The sequence below is a fragment of the Eupeodes corollae genome, chromosome 1, assembly GCF_945859685.1.
Source record: "Eupeodes corollae chromosome 1, idEupCoro1.1, whole genome shotgun sequence".
Taxonomy (NCBI): domain Eukaryota; kingdom Metazoa; phylum Arthropoda; class Insecta; order Diptera; family Syrphidae; genus Eupeodes; species Eupeodes corollae.
The window spans coordinates 104907694-104935692 of record NC_079147.1 but is presented as its reverse complement, the minus strand read 5'-3'; the positions used below and the strand labels follow the sequence as shown (position 1 = coordinate 104935692).

At 34.1% G+C, this 27999-nt stretch overlaps 1 protein-coding gene across 1 annotated transcript in view; it reads right to left on the bottom strand.

Moving 5' to 3' along the window:
• Positions 1-2660: 2660 nt before the first annotated feature.
• Positions 2661-27999, bottom strand: part of LOC129943185 (venom protease-like) — a 40126-nt gene continuing 14787 nt past the window's right edge. The window contains exons 2-5 of the mRNA XM_056052466.1: positions 14838-15000; positions 3488-3693; positions 3204-3412; positions 2661-3133 (exon numbers count right to left, since the gene is read on the bottom strand). Coding sequence (XP_055908441.1) covers positions 2954-3133; positions 3204-3412; positions 3488-3693; positions 14838-15000 — 758 coding nt within the window. The 3' untranslated portion in view covers positions 2661-2953. The remainder of the gene's footprint in view (positions 3134-3203; positions 3413-3487; positions 3694-14837; positions 15001-27999) is intronic.

The window sequence follows — 27999 nt, the reverse complement described above, 5'->3', positions numbered from 1 at the left end:
CCGATTAATTCTGTCGAAAGCTGCTTTGAAGTCGACGAAAAAAACATAAGGTTTCTTATTTTGCGTCCTTAACCTCTTCGCTAAACTTCTAAAAATGAAAATATTATCAACGGTGGAGTAACCTTGTTTAAAGCCAGCTTGGAGTTCTTTCAAAAGTTTTTCTGTTACTATGCAGGTTGTGAGCCGCTTGTGCCTTGTAAAATTCTTAAAGTTAAGAAAAGAAATTTCAAGCTAATTCAAAGCTTCCACCACAGATCCTTTTTTGTGGATTGAGAACATAATTGCATCCTGAAGTTCCTTAACTATTATATCTCCTTCAATGACTTTATTGAAAAGTGTAACAAGGAGTTCTTTAAATGAAACAGATTCATATTTATACAGCTCAACTAAAATACCGTTGGTACCTACAATTTTTCTATTCTTTAGGCACCCCATTGTTTGTTCTAAGTTCTTTAAATCCAATTTATAGTTTAAGACTACAGGTGGATGAAGACATAATGCTAAATTTTTGGTGACGTAGTGGGATTAAGTAAATCCTTGAAGTTTGTGTGTTGCACCGTTGCATCCAGATTTTTGGGAACAGCAAACCAGTTTCCAACATTCTGTTGAGTTTTTGCAATTTGTTTAGTATTTTGTTGTTCCTGAAAATTTTGCCAGAAGAATTTTCACCAGAATAAAAAAAATACTCTTTATGCAATTCAAATTTTTCAATTGGTATTGGGGACATGTTTCAGTATATATTTTTATTTGAAAAACGCTGTCTTTAAAATTTAAAGACATTATTACAAAACATCAACAATGCTTCAGAGGCGTGAAACTACTTGGAGCTTCTTTTTTTGTTCTAAAGATATTTACCACAATATTAAATTTTTAGTTTTTTTAAAATATTTTTCTGTTTCATGTTTTTATTTTTCTCACAATTAGTAAAAGTATAACAAAATAAAAATATAAAATATTAGTATCAAAACTTTTTATGACTTGAAGAAAGGTTGTAGTCAAATAGTTTTGTTTGTTCTTAAGATGCTTAAGTCGAAAATCAATCTTTACCAGTTCTTGGACTCTTTTTGCAGGTTTTCGTTTTTTGTAAAAAAAATGTCACTCAATTTTTTTGTAAAATATGCGAAGTTACATACTTTTTTTAATTATTCTATTAGTTTGGAATCACTTCAAATTAAATAATATAAAATTTATATAAAGTTGATAGCGTTATTGGTTCGTGAAATATTTTGAAGTCGATATCTTTATTGTCTTGAGATATATTGACCAACTAACATGCGTCTTCAACCAGCTCCATCAAGCTAGGCTGCGGTCCTCTCTCCCCGGCGGCGTGTGCCATCTGAGTCGCTGTCTTCTTCTACTGCGCCGCCGCCGTCTTTCGGGATTGAATTCGAAAATCTTTCACTATTTTTAATTAGACAAATTACAAATTAAAGTCCCTCTAGGAAGCGTCAAACTGGAAAATATTCTATCTTAATTTATAAGCGTTAACCTTTTTCTTGTAGAGGTTTTTTCTACAGTTGAAGAAAGCCCAAATGTGTCTCTCACACGTCGTTCTCAAGCTTTGTGGCATTTTTAAAAAACGATCTTGGTCTTCACCCTTACAAGATTAAATTGACAATAGAACTTATGAAAATTACGATTTAGTGTGGTTTATATTATTTGATGACCAAGGCCGGCACGTTACTGTGAATGGAGATCCCTACCGATCAATGACAACCGAATATTTTTGGCCCCAATTGGATGATATAGACTTAATGTTGTTCCAACAGAATGACGCCAGAAGCTACACAGCAAATGTCAAAATCAATTAATAGCAAACCAACTTTTATCTCACGAAATGGTCCAGTCACTTGTCCGCGGGGGGCTACGTAAAGTCTTTGGTCTATGCTAACAAGCCAGCGACGATTGATGAACTTCGTACGAATATCGAACGTGGAATTGTTGCAGTATCGGCCGATTTATGTTTGATTGATGTAAAAGAAATTGAGTTCCATACATAAAGGCAACGAACGTACTTTTTACAGGAATAAAGAATTTCATTGGTATCCAAAACCTTTTTTGTATGAACAAAAAAAAAAGTTTTGCAACGCTTTTATTTAAAAAACAGGATATATCCTTGTTAATTGGTTACTTTCTAAACCAGATGAAAAATCCAATTAAATTATTGTTCGTTTTTTTTTTGTATGCATTTTGAATGTGATTTCCTTAAAATAAAATTATGAAATGATAATTTTCAAAAAACTTACTCTTAACATTTTATTGTTTACTCAATCTGTAGTTACATATTAGTTCCTGAAGGATCTTCATTAGTTGAGCTAAACTTATACAAAGCATAATCAAACATAAACAAGTTAACTACATGCTAACAATGTTTTTAAAAGGGGCAGATGCAACGAACTCAAAAGTGATTTTGAGTGTTAATTATGGAAAGTTTTCATTTCTAAATCTTCATAAGACTTTTATCCCAGTTTCTTTATTTTTCTGAAAAGTTATGAGCTAAGTCATTTATGTTTTTCCATAAATATTCAGTAAAAATATTTTTATAAACTATTTTCTTTGAACTTTTTAAAATGTTAAATATTGATACTCCCGAATTTATTTTAAAGACGACTTACATAAAATGTTATAAGATGTAAATAAAACTAATTTTAATTTCGTTAAAAAAAAGAAGACTTACTTTTTTGTTTTATTATTATTAAGGTAAATCGTAAAATACTAGATAATTTACAGTACATAAAAACATAGTAAATAATTTTAAAATTATTACCTTAGCTTAATTATTACACATATAAGACATAAATAAACACATAATTTATGCTTAATTCTATATACTTCATAATTATCCACGTTTTTAACTAGAATCACTTAAACAAAAATCTTAAATCCTTATCAATATTTATTTATATAGGGCACCATCATCATCCTCATCATCATCATCAAAATCATCGTTTCATCATTCATTGCAAAAGCATCCATCTCTCGAATTTTCATTTATCCATTTGAGATATTTCGTTACTCTCGTATAAACACCGGGATAATGAGGTCGAGCACATCCGTTGCCCCAGGACACGATTCCGATTTGTTCATAACGTTTGTCTGGTCTTAACGCCACCAGTGGACCACCAGAATCACCCTAAAGCAAATCCATTAAAAATCATTTAATCATTTAAATCATTCAAAGGTTTCTGAATAGTTTATCTAACCTGACACGAGTCTCGTTTTCCAACGCCCGGATAACCAGCGCACATCATGTTCTGTGTGATCATCTTCTGAGTGTAGTTTGTATCTTTGACACAAATGTCGTTGGCAATAACAGGCACTTCGACTTCCTGCAGCAAACAGGATGGTTTTCCGTCTTCCTTGAGTGTTCCCCATCCGGTTGCCATGGCCTTTGTTCCCACGTAGTTTACATCTTTTAGTGACACACAAAATTGAATAATGAACTTATTTTGTTGTATCCCTGATTACACGATGCGAATTTGCTTACCTTCAACTGTTGGCAGACATATTGGTCGAATGAAGCTTGTTATAGGAACACGGTCATTCAGCCGCAGGAGTGCTATGTCATTGTCGAAATTCGAGAAACTGAACTTCTGGCTGAAGGCACGCAACACAAATCGAGTTTCAGGGCGAATGGCGTCACTGCATCGGTCGTGTTCTCCGAATGTGACCTTAATCATGAACCACATGAACCTGGAAAAAAGTTAAAATTGAAGTTTTGTTTGAGTTATCCAAATGCTATTGACATAAAGGATTTCAATATTGAAAGTTGTTGTTGTGGTGGGAGATGACATTGTAAAAGTAAACAGAAAGTTTACATGTTGAGGTTAAGTTTAGTAAGGTTGTAAAATTAACTATTTTGAGACATAACATATTTCTAGTTAAAATGTGTGCAGGAATATTTTTTGCTCGTTTAAAGTTCTGACATTTTAAAGATAAAATTTAAAAAACAATCTGTTTGTTTTCGTTGAAGTGGATAATTATTTCAAGATTTGAATTTAATATTCTGACTTTTTCGAAATAAAATTGTGTTTTTTTGTGAGTTATTGGGTTTCGTTTAAGATTTGTGTTATTTGAAATTATTCTTTCTTTTTTTTGACTTGCAATCTTTGTTTAAAAACAGTTAAAAAGGATTGTCAAAGACGAAAGTGGAAACATCATAGTGAAACCGCAGTCAATGCTGAAGGCAGGATGATCCATCCAACATAGACGACCGAAAGCCAACAATCCCGTCCTCCCGACTTAGACGAAGTGAAGATTGCATATCTAAGCTGAAGTCTAACAAAGCCGCTGGAGCGGATGGCTTGAATGTCGAGCTCTTTAAAGCAGCTGTAGATAAGTTGGTTAGGAGCCTGCACCAACATATCTGTAAGATATGGTCGGAAGAAAGCGTGCCCGATGAATGGAACCTTAGTATTGTTTGCTCGATCCTGAAAAAAGGAGACCCTCTAAACTGCACCAACTATAGAGGAATCAGTCTACTTAACATCGCCTATAAAATCTTTTCTGCCGTAATATGTGAACGTCTAAAGCCCATCGTCAACAACCTGATAGGTCCTTATCAGTGAGGTTTTAGACCAGGAAAGTCCACAGTCGATTAAATATTCACATTGCGGCAGACCGTGGAAAAAACCCAAGCACCACAAATCGACACCCACCATCTTTTCATCGATTTCAAGGCCGCATATGACAGCATATACAGGGACGAGCTGTATAGAGCCATGTCTAGTTTTGGCATCCCTGCCAAACTCGTCCGTTTGTGCAGGATGACCATGGAGAATTCACGCTGCTCCATAAAGGTTGGAAACAACTTGTCAAAAAGGATTTAGACAAGGCAATGCCCTGTTATGCGATATTTTTAACAACGTGCTTGAAAGAATAGTGCATAGCTCGCACGTCAACACTAGAGGCACTATCTATCAAAAGTCTGTCCAATTACTGGCATATGCTGATGACATTGACATAATCGATTGAGGCAGAGATGGCAAAAATGGGTTTAACGGTTAATGAAGGCAAAACAAAGTACATGCTGTCGTCAAGAAAGGACATACAACAGCGACGTCTTGGTCAAAACGTCACCATCGACATACGTAACTTTGAGGTAGCCAAGGAGTTCATGTACCTAAGCTCCGCTGTAAACGCAGAAAACAACACCAGCGCTGAGATCAAACGCAGAATGACTCTTGCTAACCGCTGTTTCTTTGGGCTAAGAAAGCAATTGAGTGGTATAGTCCTCTCTTGAGAGACCAAAATGTCACTATATAAGACCCTCATCATCCCTGTCCGGCTATACGGTGCAGAAGCACAGGACTGTAGCACCACGTTAAGTAAGTAAGTTAAAAGGATTGTAAAGAAACAGTTTTTAGGAAAGTACTTTTACCAAAACAACTTTTACGGTTTTTCCGGTTTTTCATTTACTAACTATCACAATATGTTCTTAGGTCGGTTTAACCGTTTTTGTGTTTTTGTTTGAATTCTTTTTTTTTTTTGATTATTAAATATGGTGAAACATGTTGAGCTCGTAAAAGAAATGTAAATGCAAGAAAACACTCAATAATCGTGGTCAATATAAACGCTAATATGTAAAATGTCCTCTAACACATTGAAAACTAAAATAAAGCGCACGAAAAGTATAGTTTAATGTGTTTAAATGCAAATGTAACTTTTAACTTTATAAAACTGTCAGCGTTTGATGTCAATGTCTCTGACGGTTTTTCAGATAATGCCAACGAAAAAAGTTATCCCCAACGCACGGACGCACGAATATACGTACACATGCACACACGTCATTTCTCTAAAAACATTTCATTTTGGTTGTAGGGACCTTAAAATGTATTGAAATGTGAAGATTTTGAATTTGAAAAACCGGATTGCAATAACTTTTTACGGAAAGTGAAAAGGGAGGTTAATAAAGTAGATATATAAAATTACACTGGTTGGTGAGGTTTTTTTGCTGGCATAATAATATTGCACTTTTCGAATAGGTTTTGTTGGCCTTAATTCAAATCTGACTTCAAAATTAATGAATTACATCAGGTTTTTGAGATATAACTTTTTAATAAACATGTTCCACTTAAAAGTCGCATTTTTGGCCCTGGATGTCTCTTGATATAGTTAATGCAATTAAGGCAAGATATGTTTCATACCGTCGTTAGAGATGTTTTGGGTTGGCCAGAAATGTTTTTGCGAGTTTAAACGATCGCGTAATCTTTTAAGGATCTTGAACAAATTTGCGAAATACAACATTTTAATAATAGGTTTAGCTCAAATCGGTCCTCATGAAATCGGCTTTTGAAACTCTTATGAGTAGAAAATTAAAAAAAAAAAAAATATTAACTTTTGACTCCTCTAGAGGCAGGATTCCGGCCTGGACAATTTTGCGTTTCAGGTTTGCTTAATGTTTCCAATAGCATTCGACATGCTTTAGACAAAAAATTAACGAATTATTTCATCAATCGTCTGCAAACCGTATCTTGTAATCGTAATTTGTCTTCGTTCAATTATGTTCATACTGGTGTACCACAAGGATCAATCCTTGGGCCTTTTATGTTTGCGTTGTTTTATAATGATCTGCCTTCTGTTTTGTCCTAATGTCAATACCATATCTACGCTGAAGATGTTCAGTTATATATTAGTTTTCCTTAGAGCATGATTAAGGATGCAATAGTAAAAACGTACATTGATATACACAGTTTATATATGATTGTTTGCCCAACAACGGGCTCCTGAAAAAACATAAGCTCTTCCAATATCGAATAAAAAACTCAATCTGAAAACTCTATTTTCGTTATTATAAATAATTCTACAATTGATTATGTTACACAAGTCAAAAACTAATAATTAATCTTGGAATTCATACGTCGATAAGGTTGTGTCAAAGATGTATGCGTCGCTCAGAGGACTAACTGTTATTAGATCAATTCTACCAATACGTACTATAATATCTTACTTTTCAATTTTATGATTAAAAAGACTACAAGCTATCTATCTAATAGAATCAATTACTGTTTTTCAAGTCGTTTTATTTTTGACCCGTCCATCTATACATGTTTGATATCGCGCAGTCAATTTTTAACTTCTCATAGGAAGTTATTAGTTGGGCCGATTTGTCAAATTGAAAATTTTGCCATTTCTCAACGTTTCAATGTCCCTAGAGTCGAAATAAAAGATTTTTAGAAAGATGTTTGTGCTAGCGTGTGTACGTTAGTTCGAACGTCCCTACGTCCGTACATTCGCGACGTTTTTTTCGTCGTCTATAGCTCAAGAGTCAGAAGAGATATGGTTAGGTTAGAGACTTAAATTTAAATTTTATGAAAGAGTCTGGGATGCGACACACACTGATAACTTCAAAGTCTTTTTAAAGATACGACTTCGGGCTGTTAAAAGGACCAGGTAAACTTATTGATAAAGTTATTCAGGAAATCTATAATGAAGGTTTTGAAGGTAATTTGAAAGTAATGTCGGTTATGGAATGCACTAAAGGCCGCAAAGCCCATACTTATGTTGAGAAACGTGATGAAAGCGAATCTCATGTTCTGAGTGGCGCGCAAGTGATGAAGTTAAACAAGCCAGAATTGATTCAAGAGCTGAACAATCAAGAGCTAAACAATCTTTGAAAGACTTTCAAGAAGAAGAGGAAGGAATACTCTATGGACTATGCATCGCCGATTGAAAGGTAAGTTGATATTTTCATAGTTAAGATGACTTAAAACTTTAAACGAGTTTTTCAAACTTTCCTCCATCGTATCTCAAAAACGGCTTGACCGTACGACTTGAAATTTGATGGGTTGGTTGGTTGAACTATCGACGGCAAGCCAATTTTCGGTATATTCATTTGATGATAGTTCATTCCATCAGTCGTTATTTGACTTCCAACCAGTGAAGAAGTGCTATTTTTATTTTATTTTCAAGTAAAACAGGTCCAAGTGTGTTAGTTAAATATAAAGTTGGCAAGTTGAAACGGTTTGATATAACTCATCGGTAGCTCAGTGGAGGTGGCGTCTGCAGACGACAGTGATCACTGCGCACTGGCTGCTTTAGTGCAGATTCCGAACGAATGCGTGGAGTTGGAGGAATATGTTGCAACGCACTCTAACAATTAACAAATACAGAAATTGACCAACATTTACAACAGATGGACGAAACAATAAAACGAACAATGGAACGGACAATAAGAAAGAACAAAGAACGGGACCAAATGGACGCTTACAGAAAAGCGACTATCGAAGCACTACACAGGCACAAGAGTGGCTTACTGACAAGTCTCATTGCTGTATATACTTTATGATATTCTTAACGGAAGAAAGTTTGTTGTTAAAAGTGGCAATGTACCTTCTACCACAACATTCTTAATTAAAAATGGCCTTCAACAGGGAGCGCTTAATTCGCCGATTCTCTTCAGCATTTACACCAGCGATCTGATAGGTAGTCTTACAAAGGCAATTGCGTACGCCGACGATCTTATTGCGTACAGAACGGCCCGAAAGGTTGAGGTTATTAGAATTCTTTTGCAGCGTGATTTCGACAAGATTCAGCGATATTGCGACGACTGGAAACTGAAAATAAATGTCCAGAAGTCGGAGAAAATTCTGTTCCGGACTCCGTTGGCTAGGGCCACGAGGGATACGTGTAAGAATAGGCGTAAGATGGTCATCGTTGATTTGCACGGGCAGCCATTAGCGAGCAAAAGTGTAGTGAAGTACCTCGGTATCTGGTTAGATCAGTATTTATATTTCGACAGACATATAAATGCTGCTCTGACCAGGGCCAGAGGAGCCTTCGCTCTGACGAAACGGCTGTTTTTTAGCAGTCGGCTTGACCCCAGAGTTAAGGTAATTTGCTACATGGCCCTCATACGGCCGATGATCGTTTACGGTTGTCCTGTTTGGTTCAACGTTGCCCCTTCCCTGATGGAGAAGTTTCGGGTGTTCGAGCGGCAGTGTTTACGACGCTGTACCGGCTTATATCGAACAGCGGAATCTTCTTATGTATATTACTATTCCAACGAGGTTCTATACAACTTGGCTCGAATCAACAGAATTGACAATTTCGTGATAAAACTCTTTCGAGGTCACATTGCAAGAGCTATGTCTTCGACCAACAATTTAATTTTTAGGGCGTTCTATCCTTCATTTCACCAGACGCTTTCCTCTTTTAAGATAGATGCGGTCTGATATAGGATAGAATAGTTAAAAAATATTTAGTTAATTTTTGTTTTAGATAAGCCAATCAGCCGGAATCGTGCGAGCCCATTTTTTCGAGGTGAAGTTGTTCACACCGGTGTTACTCGTGTTCTTTACAATATTTTTAATTAAAATGTAAATAAATGATAATAAACTTAAAAAAGTTGTATCTATTTCGGTCGTAAAAAAAATCCTAAAAATTCCTTAAAAAAAGGCTGTTACATGGGATGAACCCCTTAAGATACCAGCAGCATTGAAGTTTTTGGCAACAGGAGGTTACCAAAACCAAATCGGTGGTGACAAGAACGCTGGACTTGCACAGAAAAGCATGTCAAAAATACTTTCTTAAGTTTTGATTTTAATATTAATTTTTTTTTTTAAGATTTGTGACTACTAAATATTCATTAGATCGGTAAATACCCTTAGACTTTGACAACAAAATAACTTCGCTCGTTAGCACATTTGATGTAGAGTGATTATTTTCGATTTTGCCTTGTTTTGAATTTTACTTTCGAGTTACAGTTCATAAGAATATAGTTGGCAATACTAGAACTATTCGATTCTCGTTGGTTCGAAAGATTCCAATTAAAAACACTTAATCATTGAAAAAAGTATAATTTAGTTTGGATATATTTATTTTATAGATTCAACATTCAAGGCGTTTTCAAGACATCTCTTAACCGATTGGAAAAGTAAGTAAAACCACTTTTTGTTTTATTTATTTGTTAATAGTTTTTTTTATAATTCTCTTATGAAAACTTCAAATATCCACGGACATAAAATGAAATTAAAAACAAACCAAATAATAATAAATATTTGTAACTATAACATCATGTGTGGCCAAGTTAATTTACATTTCGTCTTGACAAAAACAATCCGAAAGTAAGCCAAAAAGAAAAACAAAGTACGATTGTTCAATTCAAAAATTATAAGTAGGCTTTATCTTATCGCCATTTATGTACGGCGAGCTGAAAAGGTATACCTTCTTCACGCACGTATTATATTGAAGTTACATAAATATATATATGAATCATGCAGTCAAACTTTCATTGAAACATAAAACGAGTATATTATCCGAAAATACAACAACAATAACGGTCTGGCGCTTAATCGTGAACATTTTTTATTTAATGTCCGTTTTTATTGATGTTGACAAAAATTAATTGCACAAAACAATTTTATATCCGAGTATCTGGATCGTTAAAATAAAAACGAAAGTAACATAACTTATAAGTTGTACGAGTATGTAGTTTCTTTTTATACAATTAAAACGGAAACATGAGCTTATATTGCGAAGAATTAATTGAAATAAGAACATTAATCCGGATGTGTTAATAAATGTCCTACATTATGTACAATGTATATTATTCGAACGAAAAATAATTATTAAGTGAACTTTGGTCTCATTTTGACATGAAAGCTTATTGTGTTGCATGTGGAAGTGGTTTTGTTTAAAGGGTGTTTTTTCTTTTAACTATTGTTCGCCTTAATCATTGTTAAATAATGAAGAAGTCACATTTCCACATTTTTTATCCTAAAATTTAAATCGAAGTCTTCACCCAAGTTTTGAAACTATGAACTACCTTTTTGTAGAAACAATATTGATTTTTAAAACCCCTTTTACTGCGATTTAAGGCCGTGGTATCCACCCATAAAAATATACAAGCCATGAGTTAAAAATAAAAAGTGTTATACAACAAAGAAATTCAGTAGTGTGAATGTTGGAGTTTACTAAGTTATACTGAAAACGTAAAAATATTCTAGTTGCGAAGCACCAACAAACAAACAAACGATATAAGGACAGCGAACTACGGATTTGTACGTGAAATTTTAGGGCACGTACAGCCGAACAGTTAGCGGAACCCCTTAACTGATGTAATGCAGATATAACCGCCATCGAAGAAGGCTGGAAAAAACTGCGGTGACTGTTACCGAAAACAATGAAATAGTCTACTCGGGTGTGGATTTGTGGTTGAATCTAAAAGCAAGTAAAAAGTCTAGAGTTTCAACAGTATGGCGTACATATGAGTACATGCCCTGAAAGAGAATACAGATGAAGACGTCAAAGAAATATTTTTCGAACTCTTGGACAAGACATATGAGCAGTGCCCTGGCTATGACATACAAATTGTTTTAGGAGATTTTAACACTAAGCTATAAAGAGAAGACATGACTCAATCGGGATATCAGAGATACAGCCTGCGTGACAGCACCTCCGACTACTGATTCAGGCTGATAGATTTCACTGCGGGCGAGGTGTTCTAAAGGGTGATTTTTTTGAGGTTAGGATTTTCATGCATTAGTATTTGACAGATCACGCGGGATTTCAGACATGGTGTCAAAGAGAAAGATGCTCAGTATGCTTTGACATTTCATCATGAATAGACTTACTAACGAGCAACGCTTGCAAATCATTGAATTGTATTACCAAAATCAAAATTCAGTTCGAAATGTGTTTCGCGCTTTACGTCCGATTTATGGTCTACATAATCGACCAAGTGAGCAAACAATTAATGCGATTGTGACCAAGTTTCGTACTCAGTTTACTTTATTGGACATTAAACCAACCACACGAATGCGTAAAGTGCGTACAGAAGAGAATATTGCGTCTGTTTCTGAGAGTGTTGCTGAAGACCGTGAAATGTCGATTCGTCGCCGTTCGCAGCAATTGGGTTTGTGTTATTCGACCACATGGAAGATTTTACACAAAGATCTTGGTTTAAAACCGTATAAAATACAGCTCGTGCAAGAACTGAAGCCGAACGATCTGCCACAACGTCGAATTTTCAGTGAATGGGCCCTAGAAAAGTTGGCAGAAAATCCGCTTTTTTATCGACAAATTTTGTTCAGCGATGAGGCTCATTTCTGGTTGAATAGCTACGTAAATAAGCAAAATTGCCGCATTTGGAGTGAAGAGCAACCAGAAGCCGTTCAAGAACTGCCCATGCATCCCGAAAAATGCACTTTTTGGTGTGGTTTGTACGCTGGTGGAATCATTGGACCGTATTTTTTCAAAGATGCTGTTGGACGCAACGTTACGGTGAATGGCGATCGCTATCGTTCAATGCTAACAAACTTTTTGTTGCCAAAAATGGAAGAACTGAACTTGGTTGACATGTGGTTTCAACAAGATGGCGCTACATGCCACACAGCTCGCGATTCTATGGCCATTTTGAGGGAAAACTTCGGAGAACAATTCATCTCAAGGAATGGACCGGTAAGTTGGCCACCAAGATCATGCGATTTGACGCCTTTAGACCATTTTTTGTGGGACTACGTCAAGTCTAAAGTCTACACAAATAAGCCAGCAACTATTCCAGCTTTGGAAGACAACATTTCCGAAGAAATTCGGGCTATTCCGGCCGAAATGCTCGAAAAAGTTACCCAAAATTGGACTTTCCGAATGGACCACCTAAGACGCAGCCGCGGTCAACATTTAAATAAAATTATCTTCAAAAAGTAAATGTCATGGACCAATCTAACGTTTCAAATAAAGAATCGATGAGATTTTGCAAATTTTATGCGTTTTTTTTTTTAAAGTTTTCAAGCTCTTAAAAAATCACCGTTTAGTTGCTACTACGCAGTTCACACATCTTGATATCTTCAAGTGGACAAGGATATCTCCTGATCGATCCATTGTCAACCAGTTTGACCGCATTGCATTCGACGCGGGATACTATACTTCTCCAGTATACAGGATGTCCGAACATTCCGAGGGGCCAACATTGACTCGGACCACTATCTCGTTGTAGCCAAGGTTCGGCAGCTTATATCCCGATCCAAGCCTAAACAAGGAAGTACTGTGAGAAGATTCGACGTTAGATCGCTACAAACACAAGAGAATGTCATGCACTCTTCCGATCAAGTATTCAACAACCTATTAAAAATCCTATGCAGCCTTTATTAAGCTGTGAAAACCAGTTTCAACATTGTCTTACAGCCATTAGAGATGTCAATTCTAAAGTGCTAGGTTCCACACGGTCACCACAAAGAAACCCCCGTATTAAAGGCGAATGCCAGCAACATCAAGTAGCTAAGCAACAGGCTACTAAACGGCACTTCAAAGAAGAAGAACTGCTTGTGAGGTCTACGAGCAGAAGAGGGGAGAGGGACAAAATAGGTTCAGAAGAAAGCATGCATGGAGAATGCACGCTGGTATATCAAGATCGGAAAAGATCTCACCGATGCGTTTGATGTCAAAAAAAAGTTTAAGAAAAGGTATGAATCTTCATGTGACTCCTTCAACATCGTTCTAGAAAGGATTGTGAAAAACTCAAACTTCGACTCAAGAGGCACAATCTTACAAAGGTCCATCGAATTACTAGGATACTTCGATGATATTGACATAATTGGAAAATCAAACCGTGGTGATGTCAAAGATGAGTTTTTGAGCATTACAACGGAAGCAAAGAAGATTGATTTAGTGGTCAATATGCAAGTCCAAGCTTATGCTGTCATCAAAAAAGGACAATGAACTACGACGTTTTGGACAAACCGTCACCATGGACAGCTATAACTTTGAGGTAGTTAAGGATTTTATTGGAGAATAACGCTTGCATTTTTGGATTAAAAAGGTATTAAAGTAGTAAAGTCCTCTCTGGAGGACCCAAAATCACCAACTTTGAGGCACTCATCGCAGCCAGCTGTTCTCAATAATAGCGCGAAGGCCTGGACCCTGCGAAAGAAAGACGTATGTATAGATAGAGAGTGGAGTGGAAGATAAAACGACGAACTTTACGGGCTGTACATCGTCACTGACTTGGCTAAAGGAATATAAGACGAACGATTAAGATGGCTGGGTCATGTAGAGCGAAAAGACATTATCGCTCCAGCCCGGAAGGCTCAGGTGTTGCACACAAGTGGGAGAGGACCTCAAACAACTTTGCGTGGGAAACTGGAGATAGCTAGCTAGACCGAGCTGGATGGATACGCATGGTTGTTGAGAACCAGGTCCGCCCGTACTGTAGCGTTATATTAAGTAAGTAAGTTTGTAAAATGATGCAATTATTTTCTAAGTCCTTGTCAAAGTAAGTTGCAAAGTAATTAATGTCTATATTTAAATAAAAACTTAAAAATAACTTAACTGCTGTAAAGAAATGTTTTATTTTTTTAGCAATAATTATTCCTTTTTATTAAAATCTAAAGCAATACGAGTACATCAAACAAGAAAACATAGCATGTTTAATTTTAGGTAACAAAATCAAACAAATTATAAACACCCCTTACAAAAGTCCATCCCTTTAAAAAATCCTTGTAACTATTATTATCTACTTAGCTAAATTGCCCCACAAAATTTCAAACTATCTTCACTCTGAGCATTTACACTACTTATCCCTTCATTATAAGCTTTTATTAACTTCATCATGTTTTTGACCTTAAATGAGTGCAAATGAAGATCTTTAAGATTCCTTCGTTTTGTGTAATTCCTGGAATTCCGATTAAACGGCCACGTTTGGCACTTTGGAACAGATTTTCGACTTACACTGAATACCAATTAACTTATATGCCCCCACAAATATGTTCCTTATAAGTGTAGATATCTTTTAAGGCTAGACTCTGTCGGGCTTATGAAATTTGATGTGATGATAAGTAGGGCAAACTATATATATTACTATACCATATACTGTGAATCTGAAATAGTTATAGTTTACTTACCCTTTAATGCAATGAGCAGCAGTCAAGACATATCGATCGTTGATGAGAGTTCCTCCACAATAGAACCTATTGAAATAGCTCAGACGTGCCATCCATGGATACTCGTTGGTGCCACTGTTTGATCCACCTACGATACGTGTCTCGTCATTTGGTTCACCACACCCTGTTTAAAAAAAAAAAAAAAAACATAAATAAAATATAAGAACTTAACAATAAAAACAAAAAAAGAATTAAGTCGACACAATAAAAAGAAATCAGAATATTTTTATTTTTGTATTTATTATTATTTTTCTGGTTTTGCGTTTGGGTTCTGTGTTGTTTTTTATTTTTTTTTTTAAATGGCATATTTGGTTTAAGCTCAGATAAAAAAGTAATATTGTGCCGTGTGTCACATTACGTACATTTCTTTTAAAGATTTAATTTATGGAGCGAGTATAGCATTTTGTCTTTTGTTGGTAATGAGGTCTTGCTTGTTTTTTGTTTTTGGATCAGTTTGTCAAAAGGTAAATGAGCATTTTTTAAATCTGATGCTTCTGCAATCTAGGTCAGTAAATACAAATTTATAGATTTTTGGTTCAATATTTGGAGGAGTTTTAGTTGTTATGGGGTAGTACGAATATTTGCAGTAAATAGTATACATATGAATTAGTTAATAAGTTCACAGACAAAGTTTTAAATATATAGGAGCTTTCTTGTGTTCAAAACTAACCGAAAAATATAGATATGAAGTTTAATTTCACTTTATTAAAGGCCAATCAGAGCGGATGAAACATTTTAAAATTATAATAAGAAATACAACGAAACAGGCGTCTATTCTTAAATTCCAAAGTAACAGTTACGAAAAAAGACGCTGAGATACAACCCACAGTGATAACTTCCCACTGGTGCCAAACTCTCGTTATTTCTAAAAGTTCAACAAACTAATAATAACTACATTTCATGTAAGATTCAAAAAGTTGGAATCAGATGTCTTTCTATTTTTCTAAAGACACTTGAGTCGAAAGCTGTTTTTATCAGCTTTTAGCTTATTTTTGTAGGTTTTGGTCTTTTCTTTGTAAACAACTTTTCAATTGGGATTTTCTAAAATAGTAAGTATAAGTTAGCAAAAATATTTCTTATTCCCAGTATTTTTAGTCGAAAACGAATTTATACTAATTTTAGTAGATTTTTTTTAGTACCCTTGGGGTGATGGTTAGTGCGTTAGACTGCCATGCCAGAGACCTTGGGTTCTAACCCTACCTGTGCCATATAAAGTTTTATTCACTGGTACTGAAATGGCAAATCCCCCAAGAGTAATTCTTGTCATGAAAAGTGTTTTCTCAAATTAGTCGTTCGAATTCAGCTTAAAACTGTTACTCGCACAAAAATGGTTGAGAGTTGTAAGCCACTAGGCCCTAGCTCTCAACAGAATACTGCGACACTTAATTTGTTTTAGTAGAATTTGTTTTTAAATGCGTAGTTCTTACAAAAAATATTGGTTGTTTTTTCAAAGAAATGTATCTTAGGTTAAGAAAAATATCATGCATAGGATGTTTTGATTTATTCTCGAGATATTCCAGTCGAACACCTGTTAATACCAAATATTGTATTGATGATTGAAGTTTTTTAACAATGTAACTAAATAAAAAAAAATATTATATTTTTAGATACAATTAGTTTGAATGACGTAATGTCTTTAATTGTCGCCAAAATTTTCGTTCGAAAATCAATTTTTACCAACTTTCAATTAGTATTTTTTTTAAAGGATCCTTTCGATTTTTCTTAAAATTTAAACAAGTGCCGAAAACGTAATTCTTTGATATTTTAAAATATTATATACGTACATACATAGGTAATATCATTTTTTTTCGGAAAACTTTAAAGTTAAAAATGTTTTGTCCATTTTTTTGATTTATAAAAAAAGACATTTTTGAATTTACTATCAAAATTTCCAATGTCCAGTATTATTCTAGTATTTTATAAAAGTACCGTTAATTTTATTCACGAAGCTCATTTTCTGCGGATAAAATAATAACATTGCACTATAGATTTTCAATATTTCTGGAAAATATTGTTTCTTCTTTGTTAATATCCAGTTAACTAAAATACAAATTTGTAGCAAGAACAAAATTGGACACACAAAATATTGTTATGAAGAATAACGCCGTTCAATTTACAACTAAGAAAGTAACTCTTACGGTTTTATCGCAAATGCACTTCATCGTTTTTTGTATGTTGATGTTAGAGAACTAAAAGACAGATAATAAACAAAATTACCAGCCGAAACAGGATTATATCCAAAGAGGTTTTTATATTTTTAAGCTACATGTCACCCAATAGCTCGTTAGAATTATATGAGGCACACATAAATAATTATATTTTTTATCTTTCTAAACTAAAAAACTATTAACATGTTATAATTTTTGGTGATTTTAATCTGCCTAATCTTTAGTGGATTTATGATTCAGATGATCTTAATCTTATTCCATACAATAAAAGCCTTGAAAATGAATGTTCAGCTGTTGGCTCTTTTACCTCTTTTGATTAATTTCAAATTAACAAGTATAAAAACAGTCTAGGAAGAACACTTAATTCGTTATTTGTAGATAAAAAACTTTGTGTATTAGTCAATAATAGCCATTTTCTTAGTTTTTTCAAATTCAATTCACCATGTAGCTTTTACTTTTGAATTCAATGTTATTTACTTTTCTAAACCAAATCAAGATCGAATTAAATATAATTTTTCGACTTATATTAACAATTTTTCGTTGCCACCAGACACGATTGAATGTCAAAATTTATCAGAATACTATAACAATTTCTTAAACTACCTAAAAGAGAGTATTGATCTATACGTGCCTAAAATGAAATGTTTTAACACATCTTAACCTTCTTGGTATAACAGACAGCTTATTAATTTAAATAATAAAACAAAATAAAGTATACAAACTTTCACGAAAATCTCCATGTAATTCCAATCTGCGTACAAATTACTTAAATTTGGAGAAGAATTTCATATATCAATGAAATTGAATCTAAACCTAAGTCCAATAGCAAATATTTCTGGAACTTTATAAGAAATAAAAGAAAATCTAATGGAATACCAAAATGTATGCACTATTCAGGATCGACTTTAAATAATCTGACTGACAGCTTTCTCTGAGTTTTTTAAATCGAATTAAATTAATTCAAATGATAACTTAATTATTTCTGATGAACAATCCTTAGCAATATAAACATAGTACACTTAAGATAACTTTACCAGAAATACAGAATGCATTAAATGAGTGAAACGAAGATAATAATGTTGGCCTTTATGGAATTCCTACTTTTCTTTTAAAAAAGTGTGCTTTCGCTTGTTGTAAAATATTATTCATCTTTTTTAATAACTCACTTCATCATGGGTTGTTTTTTTTCGAATGGAAAACTTCCTACATAATACCAATCCATAGAAATGGGCATAAACAAGACAATTAACAATTTATTATCGTTTGCTTAACACAGTAAGATACAATATCTTATAAGCTAGTGAAAAGCTATTATTACAAATAAGTATTTTTATAAGTAGTATAAAAAATAATTCAAAGTAGTTTCAATTTATTCTATAGCAAAGAAAAACAAAGAAAAATAAGAAGAAAACTAATTACATTAATTCTTATCATAATTAATGCTCACACGAATAGATGATTTCTAATTTCTATCTTCATCCTTCGCGGATCTTCACTACTTTTAATATCGCGTGGAAGACTATTCCAAAGACGAATACTATTTATAAAAAATTGGCGCGGATGTATGAGTTGTCCGGATCTACTCGAAGTAGGTGTTCGTATTCTTTCAAACAAATAGCGGGGTTCATGCGTTAGTAAAATGTCAAAAAACAAAAGTAGAGTACGAAGCTCCAGAAACCTGTAAATGTCATGCTGAAAAGCTTAACTGAAAACTCTGAAACATGATATAACGAACTGCGCTGTTGAAAGCTACATTTAATTTACGCTTGCTTTCAAAACTGCACGAACTTTATATTTCACACCCATAAATAAGAATTGGCACTATTAATGTTTTCACCAGCATAATTCGAGTTTTGATAGAGGTAAAAGATTAAGAGGTTTTAAGGGAACGTAAAGCACCATACGTTTTTCCTATGACTGAGTTTATATGAATATCCCACGTCAAGCAGCGATTAAAAAGAATACCCAGATTTCTAGCTGTCTCAGAGTATATAATTGGAGTATTGTTAAGGAATACCAATGGAAAGTAGGATAAGTCTAATGGTTTCCGTGAAATAACGAGACAGTTTGATTTCAAAGGGTTTAATAGGAGGCCATGAGATTGAGACCGACGTGAAATATTCTCCAAATCTTCGTTTATACAAGCTACATGATGTTCAATGAGACCGACCCTGCAACTAAGGTACAACTGCACATCGTCGGCGTACATACAGATTTTACAGTACTTTACAATACTAGGAAGTGCGTTACTGTACAATGAAAACAAAAGTGGACCCAAAATTGACCCTTGTGGAACTCCCCTAGTAGTTGACAAAAACTCAGATAAATTTGTATTTATATCAACTGCTTGTTTTCTTCCACTCAAGTAAGATTTGATTAAATCTACAGCATTGGATGAGAAACTAAACTCATTATGAAGTTTGTTGCACAGAACAGAGAACTCTACGGAATCGGATGCCTTCGAAAAGTTTAGTAAACCTAGAAACGAGATTTTGTCTTCATCCATCGATTGTCGCAAATCTTCTGTCACATTTATGAGCGAGGTAATACAGCTATGCCTCTTAAGGAAACCAGATTGGTTTGGCGTTAATAGATTCGTACGACTTAAATACGCATTAATTTGTCTTTGTACCAATTTTTCAAAAACTTTTGAGATGTAAGGCAAAATGGATATGGGCCTAAAATCATCCATTTTTGAATTTTTTGGGATAGGGATGGCTTTTGCAAGTTTCCATTGAGGAGGATATTCACTTGTTGTAAGAATGTAATTAAAAATATGAGTTATGTATGGTAAGAGAATCGGCAAAATAACTTTTAAAAATATGGGATGAATCTCATCAACGCCAGAAGCATTAGACTTTAAAGATAAAAGGCTCTCTACTTTATTTGTGTCGTTTATGTTGGTGAAACCAAAACTTAATGTTGAGGTTATAGCCCTCTCGCCCAGTCTTACATCGTTTGAGTTTTCAACGTTGATGGAAACGGGTATGGATAGTAACGAAACAAATTTACGATTTAAGACGTTGCCATCGATATTGTCAACCGCGTCACCTTTAAGTTTACCAATGCCTATTTTTCTTAAACTCTTCCACATCTGACGCTTGTTCAAAGATGAACCTAAACGTGTAGAAAAAACCGTGGTCTTAGCAGCTTTTATCTCTTGTACTACTTTATTCCTTAGGGAGCAGTAAACTTGTCTTAGTTCCAGTAGTCTATATCGTTTTCACCATTTATAAGCTTCATCACGTTTCTGTATAAGAAATCGTATTTTGGAAGTGAACCAAGGAGGCCTGTAAACGTCAGTTCTTACTATTTTTAAAGGAACATGAGCATCGTACAAGATTTTAATATTTTCCTTAAGGAATTTTACTTGTTCCGTTGTTGAATGCATATAATACAAAGCTTCCCAATTTACATTTCTAGCTTAATGTTCCAATGCATTTAAATTAATATTTCTTAAGTCCCTGTACTGGAATGTTTTTTAATATGAAGAAATATGAAAATCGAATGCAAGAAATATCAGGTCATGTCTTGAAAAACCTGGTGCAGAAAGTTGGTCATAATTTGCAACTTTTTGAATATCACTTACCCAGAACAGATCGAGCAACGTTGAACTGCTTCCTGAGAAAAGTGTTGGCATGGTAGTATTTACTGATTGCAAACCAAAAATACTCAACCCTTCAGGAAGACTAGTAAAAATAAATAAATAAATTGGGTGGCGCGACAGTCCATTGAGAACCAAGGCCTAGTGACTTACAACTCTCAACCATTCCTGTGTGCGAGTAATGTTGTCAGGAATGGAGGGGACCTACAGTTTATATGCCGATTCCGAACGGCTAATTTTGAGAAAGCACTTTTTCATGACAATAGTTACTCTTGGAGAAGTTGTCAATTCCTCGCAAGAGGCAGTACCCGTGAAAAGATTTTAGATGGCATAGGCAGGGATCGAACCCAAGACCTCTAGCATGACAGTCCAACGCACTAACCATCATGCCACGGGTACCACGGAAGACTAGTATCAACTAAAATATTACTGTTAAAGTCTCCGCACAATATAACATCAGAGCAGGTAAGAGAAACTTCTTCCAAGAGGCTTATTAAAGGCAAAAAGCTAAAGCTATTGTTTGGTCTGTATACTACTCCGAGAAAAAGTTTGTTTTCAGAGCTTATCAAGTCTACGAGCACATACTCAATTTTACTGTCGGAAGTGGAAACACAGTGCAACTTACATTTAATAATGTTCTTTACAAAAATTGCCACACCTCCACCTCGACCCAATCTATCTGCTCGAAAAACTTTATATCCCTTCAGTGAACACATTTGATCATTAACATTGCACGAGAATCATGTTTCCGAGACACAGATAACTTCCACACCGGATTCCTCGAATAGATCCCGAAACTCATCGCTCTTGGGCAAGCTCTGCGCATTAATGTGGCAAGACGTTTGTTAATATCGGCCTATTAGTAAAATATGTGTGATACCAAAGTTATTTGAAAAGATGTTTTGCGGTAGAGTAAAATCTTTACTTAAACAAATAATATCTCTTCTTCAACACGGTTTCGTTTCTTGTAGATCCTCTTCTATGCATTTAGCTATTTTTAATAATTATGTAGTCACCAGGTGGATGTTATTTACACAGATTTCGCTAAGGCATTTGACAGGGTGCATCACCATATTCTATTGAAAAAACTTAAGATAATCGGGTTTCATTCTAATATACTTAACTGATTTAAAAAAACATATTATTTAACTTATCGTTGTCAGTATGTACATATTGATAAAAATATAGTAAATTCATCAGGAGTTCCCCAGGGAAGTCATTTAGGTCCGATCTTATTCCTTGTTTTTCATTATTGACTTACCTAATGTACTTCAAAACTCAACGTGTCTCCTATTTGCAAATGATTTGAAATTTTTTAGACGTGTACAAAGTACAAGCGATTGCGATCTTTTGCAAAATGATATCAAACGACTTTCTGACTGGTGCAAGATAAATAAATTAAATCTGAATATTCCTAAATGTCAATCACTCTCTTTCACTCACTGCCAATCTTCGATTGACAACAATCATAACATTGGAAATCATACACTTGAAAAAGTTTTTACAAAAAAAAATATTTTTGTTATTTTTGACCATAAATTGAACTTTCGCAAAAATATCTAAGTTTAAGTTTATGAACCGAATTCCATGCTTGGTTTTATTTGTCGAAACTCTGTTGACTTACTTAATCCGTAGAGTCTCTTTATAAGTTATGTTTTAGAATATTGCTGCATCATTTGGAATCCTGTATAGGTTAGCTCTTAAGGATCCATCCACCTTGATATAAATAATTTTGTCGTTGGATGTTAGCTGTGGAACGATTCTCCGAAATTTACACGGAAGAATAGCTAGAAAAGTTCCATTCTATGTAAAAGAATTCACAAACTTCAACCAGCATCAGGGAGCCCAAAAAACTGGAAAAATAGTTTGTACAGCGACGAACCGAAAATACATTTGTTTTGATCTGATTGCTAGATTTATGTTATAAGAAAAAAGAATGAAGAAAGAAGATTATCTGAAATAAGTGTGGACATTCCAGTATAATGACCCCGAACACACTGCTTAAGTCGTAACAAGGTAGTTTGTACAAAAGAAAGTGTCACTTTTACAATGGCCTTCACAATCGCCATATCTATACTCCATAGAAAATCTTTGAAGAAAAAATTAGACAACACCTGTGGAAAAATGTCAAAAAGTTATTGACTCTATGCCAAGAAGGTGTGAAGCGGTTCCTAGGAAGAAAGGACACCCCATCAAGTTGTTGTTACCTATTTACTCGTTTTTCCGAGTAATTGACAAATTCTCCAAGAATAATTCCTGTCTTGAAAAGTGTCTTTTTAAATTAATCGTTTGGATTCGGCTTAATACTGAGGGTTATCTCTACCCCCGGCAACACTACTCACACACCAGAATGGTTGAAAGGCCTAGTTCGCAATGGACTGTTGCTATACCTAATTTATTTCATCGGTCCGTTTTGTGGAATTGACAATTTTGACATTTTTCGACGTTTCAAGGTCCATAGAGTATACATAAAATATTATAAGAGAGATCTCTGTGCTTGCGTGCGTACGTATCTACGTTCCTACGCCTGAACGTTGGAAAGGTTTTTCGTCATCCATGAATCAAAAAACTAAAAGAAATAATTGGCACCTCGAATATTTTACGAAAAAAAGATGATTTTATCTCCAAAATAATTTCATGCGACGTTTTTGACATCTGGTAAAATTCTGAGAAAAAAGAATTGAAGGTTTTCTTACCAAAAATAAAAATCCAAAAAAGAGGCTGGGATGCGACCCACACTGATAGCTTCCCATCCCGTCTGTCAATTTGTCTTCCTTAAAAGTTTGTATGATTTCGTTTTTTTTTTTTTATAATTTGCAGGAACTCAAGGGGTTATTAGTACCCTTTATATGTTTATATTTAAGCACAGTGCGAGCATTAGGAAAATAGGGAAGGATTAAAAAGGAGATACCGGTGCACATTGGTCTTAAAGTTCTGAACATCAAAATGAAAACTGATGAGCATTCCTGGAAGTGCGAGTATAACGGCTGAATCGTTTAAGGGGTGGAATGCAACTGGCTAGTTCAACATACCATTGTTTGTAAAAATATCGATAAAACAACGAAAGGCATGAAACATTGCGGCGGTGTTCTAGCGATGTAAATGTTTCAATTATAGTTCTATCGCCTATCATTTTTAAAGCCCTTTTTTGTATTCTATCCAAGAGATTTAAACTTGGGGCACCTGAGCAGATATGCGAATTATATTCAAGCTTTGGTCGGATCAGAAGGGGTGAAAATTTTCTTGCACCATCGGAGGAATCCTAAGCACCTGGCAGCATTTTTGGCAATATCAAATATATGATCGTTCTATAAAAGGTGATCTGTGATACACATAGCAAGTACTGACAGTTGATTAGTTTTTTGGATGCAAGTGCCACTCATAGATAGTGGCATCGGTGGTGTGTAACGCTTTAACGACAGGAGACGCATTAAATTCTACACGGTTTTTGATTCTCCATTGTACAACGCTGTCAAGATCAGAATTTAATGAGCTTATCATACGCTGCCGTTGAAGTTCCACATCCGAAAGACAAGGATATGAAAACGAGTATGAGAAGCTGAGGGTACTGTTGTCGGCGAAACAGGTTAATGGATTAGAAGTGGCAGACATAAGATCATTTATGAATATAAGAAACAGTGTCGGAGACAAAACGGAGCCCTGGGGAACGCCAGCATTTATTTTATGAATTTCAGACTTGTAACCATTCAATACAACTTGTATTAAACGGTTAGAAAGGTAATTTCTAATCCAACGAAGAAGAGATTCATCAATACCAAAAGCACGCATTTTCGATAAGAGAGCTTGGTGCCAAACTCTATTAAATGCTTTTGAAATGTCAAGTAAAATAATCTTACTTTCTCCAAAACGATGTAAAGATTTGTTCCACTGTTCGGTGAGATGGACCATGAGATCACCAATGTACCTATTGCTATGAAAGTCATACTGCTGGTCATTAAAAAGCTTTCGTTCTACAAGATATTTCTTAAGCTGATAATTAATCAGCGTTTCCATGACCTTGGAAAGAAGGATTGTGAGTGCTATTGGACGATAGTTAGAGGGAGAGGAGGATTCAACTTTGTTAGGGACAGGCTGGACAAATGCTATTTTCCATCCGCTCGGAAAGAGACCTGTAGAGTAGGAAAGATGGAAAAGTTTACGCAGTGGTTTTGCCAGCGATGAAGAACACCTCTTCAGAACAATTGGGGAGGTACTATCCGGGCCACCGGATTTGTGTATGTCAAGGTCTTTCAGTACTCTTACAACTGCACGAGTGCGAAAGAAGATTCGTTTCATTGAATCATTTACGCTCTCAAAGACAGGAGGACTCATGACACTTTCCGGTAGCGTCGAATTAACAGCAAACTGTGCTGCAAGCAAATTGGCTTTATCAATCGAGCTTACATGGGGAGTGTCATTGTGGACGAGCGTTGGAACCGAGGATGACGTGGTGTTTCGTACGTTTTTTACAAATGACCAGACATTTTTACTACCTTTGGGACATTGTAGTATTTTTTGCCTTAATTTCTAATCATGCAAAAATTTGGTTCGACGAATATGACCATTACATGTCTTTCTAGCTTGTTTGAACTTATTCCGGTTTTCCTCAGTCGGGTTGGCTTTGTAACAACGGAAACTTACATCTCTGATCCTAATGAGCTCTCTTTGGGTTTGATTGATTTTACCCTGTTCGGGATAAAATTTCTCATTCCACAAAGAATTAAATTTGTAACCATACCTGCGCTGGAATCCACGTCACTATCGAGGAAGCATAGTGACCAGTTAAAGTTCCTGTTCCTGTTGGGTTAAAAAGTTGTCAATTAAATTATTCTTGAAATAATTTAATTTAACAACAATATTTTTCATATAAAGAAATAATTAAGTTTGAAAATCTAGTTTTGTTAAATAGATTTTTAGCCAAAAACAAATTTTTACCAATTAGATGAATGAAATTAATGTGAGAGATATCAGAACCGAACATCAAGTTTTAAGAAATTTGCGTACTTTTTCTTGTAGATTTTATTTTTGTATGAAAAAACAGAATGTTGGATTTTTGTAAAAAAAAACTACTGATTATCGAAAACAATATTTTCGACGAATTAAAAAAATTTTGAAGACAATATTTTTTTTTCAATTTTTGAAAAGCTAATTGAGTCTATTTTTTTTGTAAAAAAACTGTCAATTTGATTTTTCTAAAAATTTTACCAGATGTTAAAAATGTTATTTTTCGTTGCACAAAATAGTTTTAGAGATAAAATCATTTTGTATTCGTAAAATTTTCGAGGTGACAAACATTTTGTTTTAGTTTTTTCGATTTATAAAAAAACATTAATTGGATTTTTTTCCAAAAATATACCTACGCAATTTTTTTGAAAGCCCTTTCTGCATCTTTCTGCATTATTATCTGTATAGCAATATTTATTTGAAGTTCATATATCTTCTGGTTCTTGAGCTATGGAAAACGAAAAAAAATTCTCGAACTTACGGTCATACGAACCTACGTACACACGCACGCACAAATATCTCTCCAAAAATGTCTTATTTCGACTCTAGGGACCTTGAAACGTCGAGAAATGTCAAAAATTTCAATTTGACAAATCGGACCCATTACAATAACTTCCAATGGAAAGTTTAAAAAGTAACTCTAACACTTGGTAAACATTTACTTTCGACTACAATACCTTTTCAAAAACTTTAAACTATTGGCTTTAAACTTTTTTTATCTAACAGAAAATATTGTTTTTGACACTCAGTAAATTTCTTATAAAAATGCAACGGTCAGTTTTTCATAAAAAATTTAAATCTACAAAAAAATTGGTACAAATCTCGTTAACAAAAATTTTGAAATCAAACTATGACATCATATGCATTTGATGAAATGGTATTATTTAAATTTCGTAGAATAAATTAACAAGAATTTTGTTAACAAAATACGACAGACTGGATAGAAAGTTTTCAGTGTGGGTCGCATCCCAGCCTCTTTTTTATTTTTGTTTTGGGTTGCAAACTTCTTCTTTTTTTCAAATTAATGTCATTATTAATTTTTGGAAAATTTGGACTCAACCATTCACTTTATTGTTTTTGTAAGTTCTCTTTTCAAAGGTACAAATAGTCACGTATTTGCTTGGAGCAGAAATGGTTACAAAAAACGGGAGTGGCTTAACATGTGTTACAGCGCGTTAAGCCATCAGAAACATTTAGGATAGAATCAACTCCAGAAACTAACTTTTGAATTTGCTATTACGTTAGTTTGATTTGACACTTTCACTTTCCAAATTCTTTTAATGGTGCGTGAAATTGCTGGTCTATATAGATGAACTAACATTTTGTGTGAAGAAGTGTTAAAAAGGCAGTTCGTGACGCGAGGCATATGCCAGCAATTACTTTTAGACAAATTTTTGTTTACTCATATATATATATGTATATATGTACTTACATATATTGCTTTGTGGTGCTAATTCTTTTGTTTTTAAGTATTCCAAAACTTTTCAGACACACTGTTTCTGGTGCAAATTTTTAATTTGTAGCTGTCATAAAATTTTGATAAATGGAAGATAATAAATCTTACACCTTTTTCCTTCTCAAATCAAAAATAATATACCTTTTTCCTTCGTTCTAAACTGTAATTTATTTTTAGAAAACAAAACTTATTACAAAAGAAATTTTGTAAAGTGGTGTTTGTTTACTTTTATATCAAGTCAGATGTTAATTTCGTATGACTTTCACATTTAATTCTATTTATATGCTAAAATACTTAATTAATACAGATTTTTTTTGTTAGTTTTAGATAAATTAAATATATATTTATTTTATTTATACGTACCCTAAATTATAATAATAGGCTTTTTAAAACAAGTTACATATGCGCGTATTTTTCAATTTAAATGTTAATTAATTTAAAAACAGAAAAATAACATCATCATCAATACATCAGGCTTCAAGTCACTTATAAATAAACAATATTAGAAATTAAAAAACAATAGAATTTATTTGCATTGATTAAATAGAAAGAGATATAAAATAAGCATGAATATGTGAGTCTATTTGTAAGTATATTTTTCAAAAAAGAGTGCGTTACTCTTCTTATCATCAAGGTCGTTATAAAGGCAATGAACTCTTATTTCATAAGTCCATATAGAATAATTAATTTTAATTTGATAGAAGAAAAATAATTTTTGGTTTCTATAAAACTAGATTTCTGCAACAATTTAGAACTCAAGCTCAATTCTTGATTATTTAATTTGATGTTATATTCGTCATAAGACAAAATTTAGGAACAAATGTTTTTAGGTAGATTATTTTAAAATATATTTTTGGCTCTATTTTATCATGAGTGAAACATCAAAACGTC